Source organism: Acanthopagrus latus, chromosome 23 (assembly GCF_904848185.1).
Source record: "Acanthopagrus latus isolate v.2019 chromosome 23, fAcaLat1.1, whole genome shotgun sequence".
NCBI lineage: Eukaryota > Metazoa > Chordata > Actinopteri > Spariformes > Sparidae > Acanthopagrus > Acanthopagrus latus.
Genome location: NC_051061.1, coordinates 4,248,899 through 4,261,233, shown reverse-complemented (window position 1 = coordinate 4,261,233; position 12,335 = coordinate 4,248,899). Strand labels below are relative to the sequence as shown.

Below are 12,335 nucleotides of genomic sequence, written 5' to 3'. Positions count from 1 at the left end.
GTGGTGCTCATCAGGGTTCTGTGTTAGGCCCCCCAACACTCTTAGAGCCCATTCTGCGTTGTCTGGTGTGGAAGCTGCATCACCAACCCAGTTCTACTCCTTCTAGATCCTCCTTTCTTCCCCTGCTGGACTCATTAGCAAAACTTGTTTTTTTTTAAAAATTGAGGTTTTTGATCGTTAATTGATTCTTATTTGCGACGAGCACAAATTTAGGGCAGTTAATTAATGTGGACTCCAAACATTCCAGTAGAAATTGGGACATTAGTGGACATTTTTTTATTCATTTTCAGTTGAGCTGATTTCAGCTTCTTGGGTTCATTATTTTTTTGGTCTGGTGATTGTTTAGCTGAACAGGGTGTGTTTTTAAGGGTGAAGGGAGATGTCAGTCCAACCGTGGGGTTTTTCTCACGATGCATTTGTCTTCCTCACCTGTGATAGGAGGGGCACTGGATGGAGCACTTTAATTTTTGTTTTTGTTTTTAGCTGTCCTTCAAATTAGTGTTTGCGTTTTACCCCCCAGTCAGCGTCTCAAAGTCTTTTATGTCTTATGTATGTTATTCCGATTCCCAGAAAACACATGGATGTATACTGTATATGTCCATACACATAAATCTCCAAATTCTCTTTTCTCTCTGTCTCTCTCCTCCTTGTCCTTCCTCCCTTTCCTCAACACACATGCACACATGCACAAGTCCATACACTGCATCTTGAATCCCTCAGTAGGATTCAAATGCTGGAGTCCGTAGGGTGCCTCAAACTGCCCTAAATTTGTCAAAGACTTTGATGCCAGTGGGTTTTAGCTGTCCCTGACTGATCCTCAACGACAAGATCCTGGTGTGCCCAATCACTTCCAACTGAGTTTATCAACGGAACTTAATCACTCAGGGAGAACTAAGTTTGCATACCAGATTTTGGCAGGCATCTCTGTGGAGTTTTCGTGACCTCAATGAAATACAGCATCACTTTTCTGTGGTTCTTAGTGAATTTATCTTATTATACATTTTTTTATTATATATTCAACACAAGTGAAGGATAATGATTTACTGTATGCTTGTACAAACAAAGGGGTACCTTGACATTTTTGGAAATATACTTATTCGCTTTCTGGGTTACTCCTTTTGAGTATAAGGCTACTGACAGGAGGCGCTTAGCTTAGCTCAGCTTAGTTTAGCATAAAGAGTGGAAAGGGGTGGTTTCTAACCTGGCGAGGGTGACGTTAACAAAATCCATCTCGCATCATCGCTTTTTATCACCTTGTACATCTTTGTGCTAAACTAAACTAACGCACCACTAGCAGTAACAGTCTTTTTTGTAGGGATTAAGCAGTTGCTTTAGAGTTGCTGGTAGGTAGAATATGTTAGCTCCGGACAGCCTACCAGTTTAAATGTTTTGCTTTTAAGAGAAGAGTTTTAGGCCAAATCTCTTGAATATGGAGCTACAGCTCGCAGCCACTTAGCTTAGCCTAGCATAAAGGCTGGAAACTGGGGGGACACAGCTAGTCTGGTGCTGTCAAGGTAGAAAAATTCATCTGCCAGCACCTGTAGAACTCACTAGTTCATATGTTTTGTCTTACTGGTTTAAATTGTACAAAATCTGAAATGTGTTGGCCAATTTCTTGGCCACATGCACCACTTTCTTGAACCCCCACGTCATTTTTAGTCTTACTTTGAAGGAAATAAACAAACAAGATATAACTGGATGATGGGGGGATTTTGTTAGACAGCTAGCACTTTCCCTCCTTTCTCTATTTTTATATTCAAAACCCAGCAAATATACTGTATGCTACTATAAGCAAAGGAATAGCTAGACATTTTTTGAAAGACACTTATTCACTGTCTGGGTTACAATTATTGAGTTTGAAGCTACTTCCAGCAGCCACTTAGCTTAGCTTAGCATACCATAAAGACTGGAAACAGGGGGAACCGCTAGTCAAATGTTAGAAAATCCACCTAGAAGAATCTGTATAACTCATTTATTAACATGATATATGTATTATATCTTTGTGCTAAGCAAACAGGCTGCAAGCAGTAGCTTTATTTTTACAGTACAGAGTGGTATCAATCTTCTCATCTAACATTTAGTAAGAAAGTGAATATGCATATATCCCAGAATGTAATTATTGCTTGAACCTGTTGACGGACCAGCTGTTTCTGTGTATGCACTAATGGCCTTTTTTGTTCTTCTTCTGTTTCTTTAGCATACTCCACGCCAGGCGCCACAGCTCCCAACAGGTTTGTCGGCATCGGATCACGGGACAACAACTTTCTGAACATCCCGCAGCAGACGCAGGTAGGACTCTGGGACATACACTGGCAGTCCATCTCTGTGCGTTTAAGTGAGGCGGAAAACTCATCTGTTTCGACTGTGATTACCGGTCAGACTCTGGAAACTTATTAACTGTGTGGATGTACGCCAAAGTATTTCTTATTCCCTCACTCCCTGAAACCTGCTGCTGGGTTTCCTCTCACACCATCCCACAGCACACCAGCAGTGCGCATTTGTATATCTGTATTTTACAGTACGTGTGTGGTTTACCATATGTGCTCAACTGTTTATTTGGCACGTATGGAGCCAACCCTTCAGGCAGCAGGCCTTCTCCCTCGCTGCCTTTTTCACTTCCCCTCATCTTGCTCGTTCTCCTCTCTGTCTTCTCACTGAACCCCACTTCTCTCCTTCACTTTCCCTCTCTTTTTAGCTCTGTCCCGCTCCACTCTCTTTCCCTCTCTCTTTTTTGTTTTCTCCACCTTGTGCTTTCTTCCTCTTTCACCTTCTTCATTCCTTCCCTTCGCCACTCCGCGCCTCATTCGTATGCCTCCTCCATTACCACAGTACTTTTCTCATTAGTGTCCAACCACACCCACCTGGAGCCAGCTCAGCTCTGCTCCTCAACACATGGAAACCATCTGAAGCTGCTCGGCTGATCCCCTCCCTTGTTTCTCTGCCCTCTGTTCTCTTACTTTTCCCATTCCTGATCCTCTCTGCCTCGCTGCTCAATATGCTCAACGATTTATTTCCCATCCCCTCTCTCTTCACTCAAATCTTTATCTTTTTAAGTTCCACTGCTTTGTCAGTTTTGCAGACTTATGTGTTGTGATTGTACCTTTCCTCTGCATTATCTAACTTCACTCTGAATGATTCTCTTTTTATTTTACATTATGTGGCCAAAAGTAACTGCATCACATCCATAATGGATTTCTGAACATCATGTTCCAAATTCAAAGTCATGGCCGCGTGCAGCTCACTGCCACAACAGCCTCAGGTTCTCTGGTCTTTCCACCAGATTTCTGAACCTGGCTGCAGGGATTTGCTCCCATTCAGCCTCAAGAGCATTATAAAGAGGTCGGTCACAGATTCAGAGACGGCCTGTCAGCGTTCCAGTTCATCTCAAAGGTGCTGCATGGGGTTGAGGTCAGAGTTCTGTCCAAGCCGCACCAAACTGGGAAAAACATTTTTTTTTTTTATGTTGAAACAGGACAAGGTTCTCCCCGAACAGTTTTTATTGACTGAAATATCATTGAATGCTGCGGCATTTAAGGAGCAAGAAGGCCTCAACCAAACCATAACAGCCCTACACCAAAAGTAATAAAAGTATATGTCAAGGAGTATCTGCATACTTATTGCCATGTAGCGTGTCTCCATATACTTTTCTTAAACAGCTCATTGATGTTTACTGCCGAGTGGGACATAATGTCTAAAGTATGGTTTTACTTTCCAAGGCTGAACCAAAACGCACAGCATTAGCTGTTTGCATCGGCCCCTCGGAAAATGAAACAAGAAGATTAACGATCCACTAAAAAAATGATTGATTGCGAGACAAAGAGCATGTCAGAAGTGTGCATGTGCTGACTGCACGACGGGCTCTCAAAGAACCTCTCGCATTGACAACAGTGGACTCTGTGTGCCCTCTAGTGGCAGACAGGAGACACTGCAACCAGAGGAGAAGGGAAACAAGATACCAACGGGGCAGGAAAAGTGGGGAGATGGAGGGAACTGAGCGAACCTTATAGAAGTCACGTCCCGGCCGTCTCGTTACCCCCAGCAACCAGACATGATGTCATAGCCAGTTGATCTTGAATTTGAGAAGGGGTTGCTTGAGGGAGGGGGCGAGGGTGGAGGAGGGAGGACAGGAAAGAAAAGAGGGTGGTCACTGTCTGCTGCCAAGGATTTAGTGGGAGTGTTCACGGGAGATAGATGGATTGTGTGTGTGTGTGTGTGTGTTTGTAAGAGCATACACATAAGGAGAGAGAGAGCGAGAGTAACTAAGACGGGAGAAGTCACAATGCCCAAGGCCTGCTGGGACAGTGCCCAGGGGAGTAGGGTAGCTGAGAAGTGCAGGAGGCAGAAGGGGGGTATTCATGCGACCTGTTAGAGTCAAACAAAACAAAAGGCTGCTTCCCTGGAGGCTCCGAGTAGTTTCCAAGGCTTGACTTGTAGAATGTTGGCGCACTGGCTGCGACGGTGCCAGATCCTGCAGGCCAAGCAGGGCAGCCAACAACAGCGACGGTGACCCATTTCTGCTCCCTGCTCACGCTGAGTGGGAGAAACCCAACGTGAAGATGGTGTAAGTGACAGGGAGCGCCAGACTGCTCTCCCCCTGCTGCTGCTTGGCCATTAGTAGCCATTCACTGCTCGGCCAAATTCAAGACATACCGTACTTGACTCCAGAAATGGACAGAATTGATGGTAATAGCTGGGCTGGTGGCCCAGTTGACTGTTCTGTCACTAACTCTATTGAAGAGTTGTAGGAACCTCTAGTGGCCGAAAAGTCAACACAGCATACATAGTGATTTTGAGGGACAAATGACCAAGACAGCCAACAGTACAACTGTTTGGGTCAAAGATGTTCCAATACCATTTTTGTCCTTTGCTAGACCAATTCTAGTGCCAGAACTTTGCTTATAGGCCACTACCAAGAACAGTCAGACAGTCCACCACTTTGGTCCAGACTGAAATATCGTAGCTGCTATTTAGTACATTGCCTTTCAGTTTTGTACAGATGTTCATGTTCCCTAGGGGGTGGATCCTGCTCACTTTTCACTGGCAGCACCATGAAACTGACATTTGTTGTTCGGTGTGAAATATCTCACACTGCTGGATTGCAGTGATGCTCATGGTCCTTAGTGGATAAAGTCTAACAAGATTGGTAATCCGTCATATTCAACTTCCAATTTGTGTTTGCTGTGGTTTGTGTTTAGTGGTAATTGGCAAACCTGTTGTATTGTATTGCACTAGATTTTACAGATGTACCTAACAGAGTGGAGACTGCATGTACACCTACACAGAAGGTCTTTGGTACCGATGATTTAAATCAGGAGTTTCACGTCCAGTGGAGCCTCGGAAGTGCTAAAACTGCCAGTCACCAGAGTCGCCAAATTGCAGTCTTTTCAGCTATATTAAGATGCAGCGTTTCACCCACTTTTGGCAAGTGGTTGGGGTTTCCTGCTCCAAGAAATGTTTTCATTTTTCAATTAAAAAAAAGATTCATTTAACATTCAACAGTGTGTGTGGTGCCCCTAAGCCTTACACAAGTTTTCTTTTGTTATTTTGTCCACTTCTTGTTTGTGCACATGTACACACATTTGACTAGTTTTGACACTAACGTGATCTCACTCCCCACCCCTTCTTCTCCTTTTGTCTTTTGCAGTCTTGGTTCCTCTGACAAGATCTGTGCGCAAACCAGCAACTAGAATTCTTTCTTTACAATCGGAAATAGAAAAACAGAGAAACAACCCGCAGGATAGTAACTGTCCTCCTACCAACCCACCGACCGGCCCTGACAGTACGTCTCACCTGATCCAAAATATAACCGAGCAACGCAGGAAATTACAGCAGCATTACGCTTTTAGAGGAACTCTGGACTCATTTACCCAGTCAGAGGGAGGACCCGTTTCAAGCAAAGATGGATAGATGGGAAGATGAATGGATGGACGAGTGGATGCCAGGATAAAGAAGGGGTTAAGGGGACAAAACGGCAGCGAGCAGGCATCTCTCCTGAAAACCTACAGAACCAGCACAACAACGACAGCAACACAAGAGGAATTTAAGGATGAAAAAGGCGGTCGACTTCTGCTACTTCGTGAGGACGCATTGTGTAATGAATGGCTAAAGAAAATCAACTTGTCCAACAAAATCAGGTTGCCACAAACACAGATTTAACATTTGAGCTACGAAGCTTCACCCACAACGAATCCACAGCGTGATCAAAGCAAAGACACTATTTGATTTCCAATGAAAGCTGCAGTCCATGCTCCTGTGGTGTCTGCCATCACCCAAAACACGCTCAAATTGACCAATGTTTCTCTCTCTCTGAATGACCATTGAGTCCCTCTGTACCCTACTACTAACTAGAGAGAGACCATGCCAAAACATATCTTGATTGAGGGTTGCACTAGAAGCTGAATCAATTAACACTAATCGTAACGATGTGCACTATTTACCTGCAAGGCATGGGAGGTAAACCAGACTTGCCTATTAAAGAGTTTTAAAGAGGAAAACAAACCAAGGTACAAGAAGCCTTCACGTGTCCTTGACCCCCATCGTTCAGTTTCGACAAATCATCGGCCTCCCGCTCATTTCTCACATCTCCCTGCAAAACACACACACACACAATCTGTGCCATTACCACAGCATGTATGTACAACGGAGAAAAAGGACACACACACACACATAATCACACACCCATACTCTCTGGCACACACACACACAGTCGCCCAGTCAGACCTTTTAGATTGTAGTATTCATAGGTGGTGGTGTTGTGTTACTGTATTTTCATTTTACATGCACACAGTAAGCCCAGTGAACCTATTCGATTAGATGTCCAAGCCTCACACACACACACACACACACACACACACACACACACACACACTGATAATCCCGGTGTGAGTGCATCATTACTGACAGTTTTCACGACTGTAGACAGCAGCTATTGGTTCCCCCTTTGCCCTCTTGTAATGTAGATGAATGATTTTGTTATCTCTTGTGTGTTCGCTTATCTGAATTTATTCCTTTTGGATTTGTACTATTTTATAATTGTTTTGTATTTGAATGACAGCACCTTATGGAGAAAAAACACGGTAGGAAGCGCGAAGGCAAAGCGGCGTAGACAGGGTGGTTCGCTGACCTGGATCAAACAGTACATGCCAAAACGAAAAAAAAGGAAGAGTTTGACAATTTGCGGAATACGCTTGTTCACTCCCTAACAGAGCGTTAGATGCTCGTTAAGTATTAAGCTACCACGAGCAGCCGGTTAGCTTAGCTTGGCATAAAGGCGGGAAACGGGGAGGAAACAGCTAGCTTAGTCTGTCTCAAAGTGACACAAGTTGCAAACCATTGTTTAGCTTGTTAGCTTAATGGCTGTTCCCTAGCTGTTTCCCCAAAGGCAACCTCTGGAGCTGAGAAATTCAAGCTAAGTTCTAAAAACTACAATACCTGGCAACTAGAATGGCCACTTGAGGCTGGATACAAATTCCCATAAGACAGCAGAAATAACCAATAAAACACTTTTGCCTTAATTGAACTTATCCCCTTTCATGAAAACTATGTGGGGACTGGATTTTTACATAACATTGCTCATTTATATTGTATTTAGGCCCTAAAGTTATTCCAAATTAATAGCATAGTGACTGCTCCTTGTTAGCTGTCAAGCTAGCTGTCAGCAACAAGGCTTCATTTGGCCTGGCTCAGCTCCACCCGTGCTCCTTCTCTTCACCTGTTTTTGGATCAGCCAGGCATTAAACATATGGATGACATCACAGAGTCTTATTCCGTTTTCTCTCTTTCTGCTAAGCTAAGCTAATCGTCTGCTAGCTGCAGCTTCCTGTTTACCGAACAGACATGAGAGTGGTATTGTTAGTTTTTTCCTAACTGTCTGCTAGAAAGCAAATGAGCATATTTCCCAATATATCAAACCCGGACATGGTTTGCTCGCCACACACTGTGCTTTAAGACCACACAATGCAGGGTTTTGACAATCACAGGAAGCCAATTTTCTTGGGGAACTTACCTGCTGAACCATTCAGGTCAACAAAAAAGCTAAGCGCATGTCTGATTTGACCCGGGTGCAGCTGGTAGCTGGCGGTGATACACGAGGAGGGAAGGTTGCTGAAGATGGGACCCAGAGTAAAAGAGAGAGTAGCTCTTCTTTCTGTCTCCCTAAAGTTTACCCTGTTGTTTACACTCCCAGACGGGCCGCTGCTCCAAGAGCAGAGCGAGCCACACTGTGGAGCAAAATGAATATGTGACATATCTGGCTTGTTTCGGAGAGGGAACGAGGGCCTCTAAGGCCGGCAGTAGGAGGATCACCCATGTGCCCAGGTTTGTCTTGGTGCACACGACACGGTAAAGGTTTCTATGGCTATCTCCCCCAACACACACAAACGTACACACACACACCAGCACTCCCCTCTTGCTATTGCGAATCGATGAGCCCTTAACGATCAAAAATGCACTAAAACAATCACGCCAGCCAACCTTGAGAGTCTCTTTTTCCGGTAAGATCTTACAGTATTGACCGCCACTCAATGTTTCACATCAGTGGATGTGTCACTGGGACGGAAACACACTCGTAGAGCACAGATTGCCACTTCTTAAACACACAGGCTTATGAAGACCACTCACTATTATGCACACACGTCCCCCCTGTGCCCGACTGAATTCAAAGGGAAGTCTTAAAAAATAGACAATCTGAGGAGGCCTTTTATGCTTTTAATCATTTTCTATCTTTAGCCCACACATGTTCTGATTCCGATTCAGTTATTTCCTGTTTAAAAATTCACACCACCCATCCAACCTCACAAAATAACTGGACTGCCTGGCCACGTTCTTCACTGCAGGGAAACACAACATAGTTGGCCAACCGACTGGCGACCATCTCATCAGCTTCGTAGAGAGAAACTAGCTCTGCTGAGTAAGACGTTAAGACGATGGCTAAGGTGATTTCTTTTCTAATCTATGGAAGTGCCTCTGTATTCCCATTATGCAATTTGTCAAACATGAATTCAGGTTCTTTTTCTCACATATAAGCTATAGTGAATGGTGAAAAATTTATGTCAGGAGAGGGGAAAAAAAAAAAAAACGGTGACAGCTCACTAGATAATCGCAAGCATCTTTATATATAATACACATATATATTTATAGATATATACATTTTTTTATTTGCAAGATAAGCTCTGTGGCAGTCTAGTTATTTTTTGAAGCATGGCGTACATCGCACAGTCATAGGATGCATCTCAAAAACCGCTGATTAGAGCTAAAGTACCAGTCTGTAAACCCACTCTCGCGTTAAACCGACGGAACCGACAAAATCCACGGCAAACAACAATAGACACATAGACAGTGATGATGATGTAGTTGAGGGTTAAAAAAAAAACAAAAACAAACAAAAGAACAGATTAGGTTTTGTTGTTTTCTTTCTTGTTTTTGATGGGAAGTATTGTTCTTGAAACTAAATGATGTATGTTGATTGAGCCATGTGCAATGCCTTGGTAGAGGAATTGTGTTTGTTTGTTAGCGATTGTTTGAGGGTGTCACGAGAAAAGAGGGAAAACCCTCTTAAGTTTTTTTTTTTTTTTTTTTGGGGTTGTTTTTTCAAGTCCACATGCTCTGGGACTCTAAATACGAGGGCGGCGATTATAAAAAAAAAAAAAAAAAATCCCAGTCTTTGTAAGTAAGTTTGGGGAAATTGTTTTTAATTTCCTTTTGTGTTTTATTTTTTTTTCCTTTTATCGCTTTTTTTAAAGAAGAAAAATCTTCGTTTCTAACCATTTGTTTTCAGAATGTGGGAGGGCTGAAGGAACAATTTTGCAACTCATAAAATATATATCACTATGAAAACTGGTGCTTTCGTAAAAGAATAAAGTACATTCAATCTCTATTATACATAAATAATAATAAACAAAATTAAGTGTTATCATAAAAGCAAATTTTAGGAAAACATGCATTATTCTATTTCTCTTTTTTTTTTTTGTATTTACCGAGGGGGGAGGGGTTCATTGTATGAAAAGGTTGTCGTGACAAAAGGCATTTTTCCCCCCCAACCTTTCCGCCATAGCAGAGGAACAGTCGTAGGAATTCAAAAAAAAAAATAAATAAACATCTCCGAAAAGGCTTTTTTTTTTCCAGACTGTATCCAACACAAGTGATCCTAATGTGGGACAAAGACAAGATCTTCCCCGATTCTGGGAGATGCACAAGTACGGATTCCCTTTTTAAAGAAAGCAAAAAAATACGACCGCGAGTGGTGATTCTGATTCGGGGTGTGAATGTCGAGTTGGTTCAGCGAGAGGGAAGTAGTGACCTCTGCCTGCTCAGCTGGTCCGCTGTCGTCAATTCAAGTGAACCCCACCCCCTTCCCCATCCCCCTCCCGACCCCCCAATCTCCCACTGTAAATGATTATAAATATTTGTTTGGTGATGTAGTGTTATAGACTCAGAGCATCTTAAAGGTTGTCCCTAAAAAGTGCCTTTTGTTCACAGATTCCATCTTGTAATCCTGAGTGCCCATCTCAAAAGAAAAAAAAACGTCCCCTCCTTCGTACTTCTATATCTTTCTCTTCCTCTTCTTCGAGCTTTTTAAAGCAGTATACATAGTACTAAAGGAAATTGGTGTGATTTAGTTCCTCTTTTTATTGTTGAATAATTAAGAAAAGCATAAAAAAAAAAGCCAAAAAAAAAAGGATATTTTCTGTCTTGCTTCTCTTCCTCTGTATCTTGTCTTCTGTCTATCTTTGGACACTGGAGTAGTCTGTAGCCGTGTAACCCTCTCCTTCCTCCTCCTTCTCCTCCCCCCTCCTCCTCCCCCTCCCCTCCCACCCCTCTCTCCTTTCACCCTTTTCTCTGAACGGCGGGGTTTCAAAAAGAAAAACAAAACAAAAACGAAAAAAAAAAAAAAAGAATACGCAAAGATTTTTTTTGTCTGAGCAGAATGCAGTTAGCTCACATGTTATTCTTGTCTGTACGCTTCACATTGTATTACCATACCCATCTTCTTCAGCTTCTCCATTCAACAGCTAATGTAAGTGAACAAGTTACACCACGGGGCTCTGGGCTGTGCTGAGGACAGGGGCCGGGTCACGGGGAGAAGCGAGGAGTCAAATCACCCCCCCCCCCCCCGGGCGGAGGTGGAGGAGCACCTCGCGGGAACTTTTTTGTTGTCCCGGGCGAGAGGGATATGACCAGTAGGACTGCTAGTTGTAGGCAGGTTTGTTTGTAATCCTTGTTTCTATCTATTTATTTTTTTTATAATTGAATTTGGATTTGCTTTTTTTAATTCTCTCTTTTTTTTTTTTTTTTGTCATTGTTACTACACGTCTGAGGCAGCAGGAGGATGCTGCTGCGCTGAGACCTTCAATTATGCACCTTTTTTTTTTCAGTGGTTGAATGAGACCAGCTATTTAAAACAAAAAAAAAATTATAAAAATGGAAAAAAATAAAAAACTGAAAATGACTCGAAGCACCTTATAAGCGGACTGGTTCCACAGCACGGTGACTGAAAGGCTCAGATTTAGCACAATCATAAGAGATGTTCCACACTGCTCCGCAATGTCGTATTGACTCGCCACCATTTGGAAACCGCAGTGTTCGATAGACACGTTGACCAAAGTGATATGGTTCCAAAATAATAATTGAAAAAAAGACTTTGGTGACTTGTAAGAAAAGCACCTTTGAAAAATTCCACCAGCAAAATCAAGTGATTACAGATTTTTGTCCTGCAAAAAAAAAATATAAAAATACAATATTTACAATATATATGCAATTTTTTTTTTCTTCATCAAACAAATGAAGCCAGCAGCAGTATTATCAATCAAGCCTTGACAAGTGAAAGCGCCACAGTTGAAAAGCCATATCAGAGACGAACAGGATGCAGGGAGCAGTGTTTGTGTGTGTATGTGTGTGTGTGTGTGTGTGTGTGTGTGTGTGTGTGCGCGCGTGTGTGTGGGTGGTTGTGAGTCACCAGTTTCTGCTCCTGCACCATTCGAAGAGCCCAGTCGGACCCTGTGGCCGAACCGTCCGCCCATTACTTTCCTTTTGTTTGTTTTTAACACGTTTCGTAGGATGCTGGGCCGTGGTTAGTGATTTGTAGACTGAGCCCCCCTGGCCGGCCTAACCCCTCGCCTCTGGCCCGCCACATCACCTCCCGCTGCGAGTGCTCCTCCTCCTCCTCCTCCTCCTCTTCCTCCCTCAGAGCAGCGTCCCATATCCTCAGACGCACACCCCCAGAGCCCATGGTGAAATGCATGTGTTAATTACAGTTTCTTTTCCATAATAATAATAAAAAACAGTTTGAAAAGAGCAACCCCTTTACTTGATTGAATAAAAGGATGTTCTTGACTGTA

General features: G+C 43.1%; 1 protein-coding gene across 20 annotated transcripts in view; it reads left to right on the top strand.

The window, feature by feature from the left end:
- The window catches only part of nfixb (nuclear factor I/Xb), a 160,723-nt gene extending 148,388 nt beyond the window's left edge, over positions 1–12,335 (top strand). For all 20 annotated transcript variants that reach the window (XM_037088108.1, XM_037088107.1, XM_037088104.1 and 17 more), the window contains 2 exons: positions 2,198–2,289; positions 5,645–12,335. In XM_037088108.1, the coding sequence (XP_036944003.1) occupies positions 2,198–2,289; positions 5,645–5,659 (107 nt within the window). In that variant the 3' untranslated portion in view covers positions 5,660–12,335. The remainder of the gene's footprint in view (positions 1–2,197; positions 2,290–5,644) is intronic.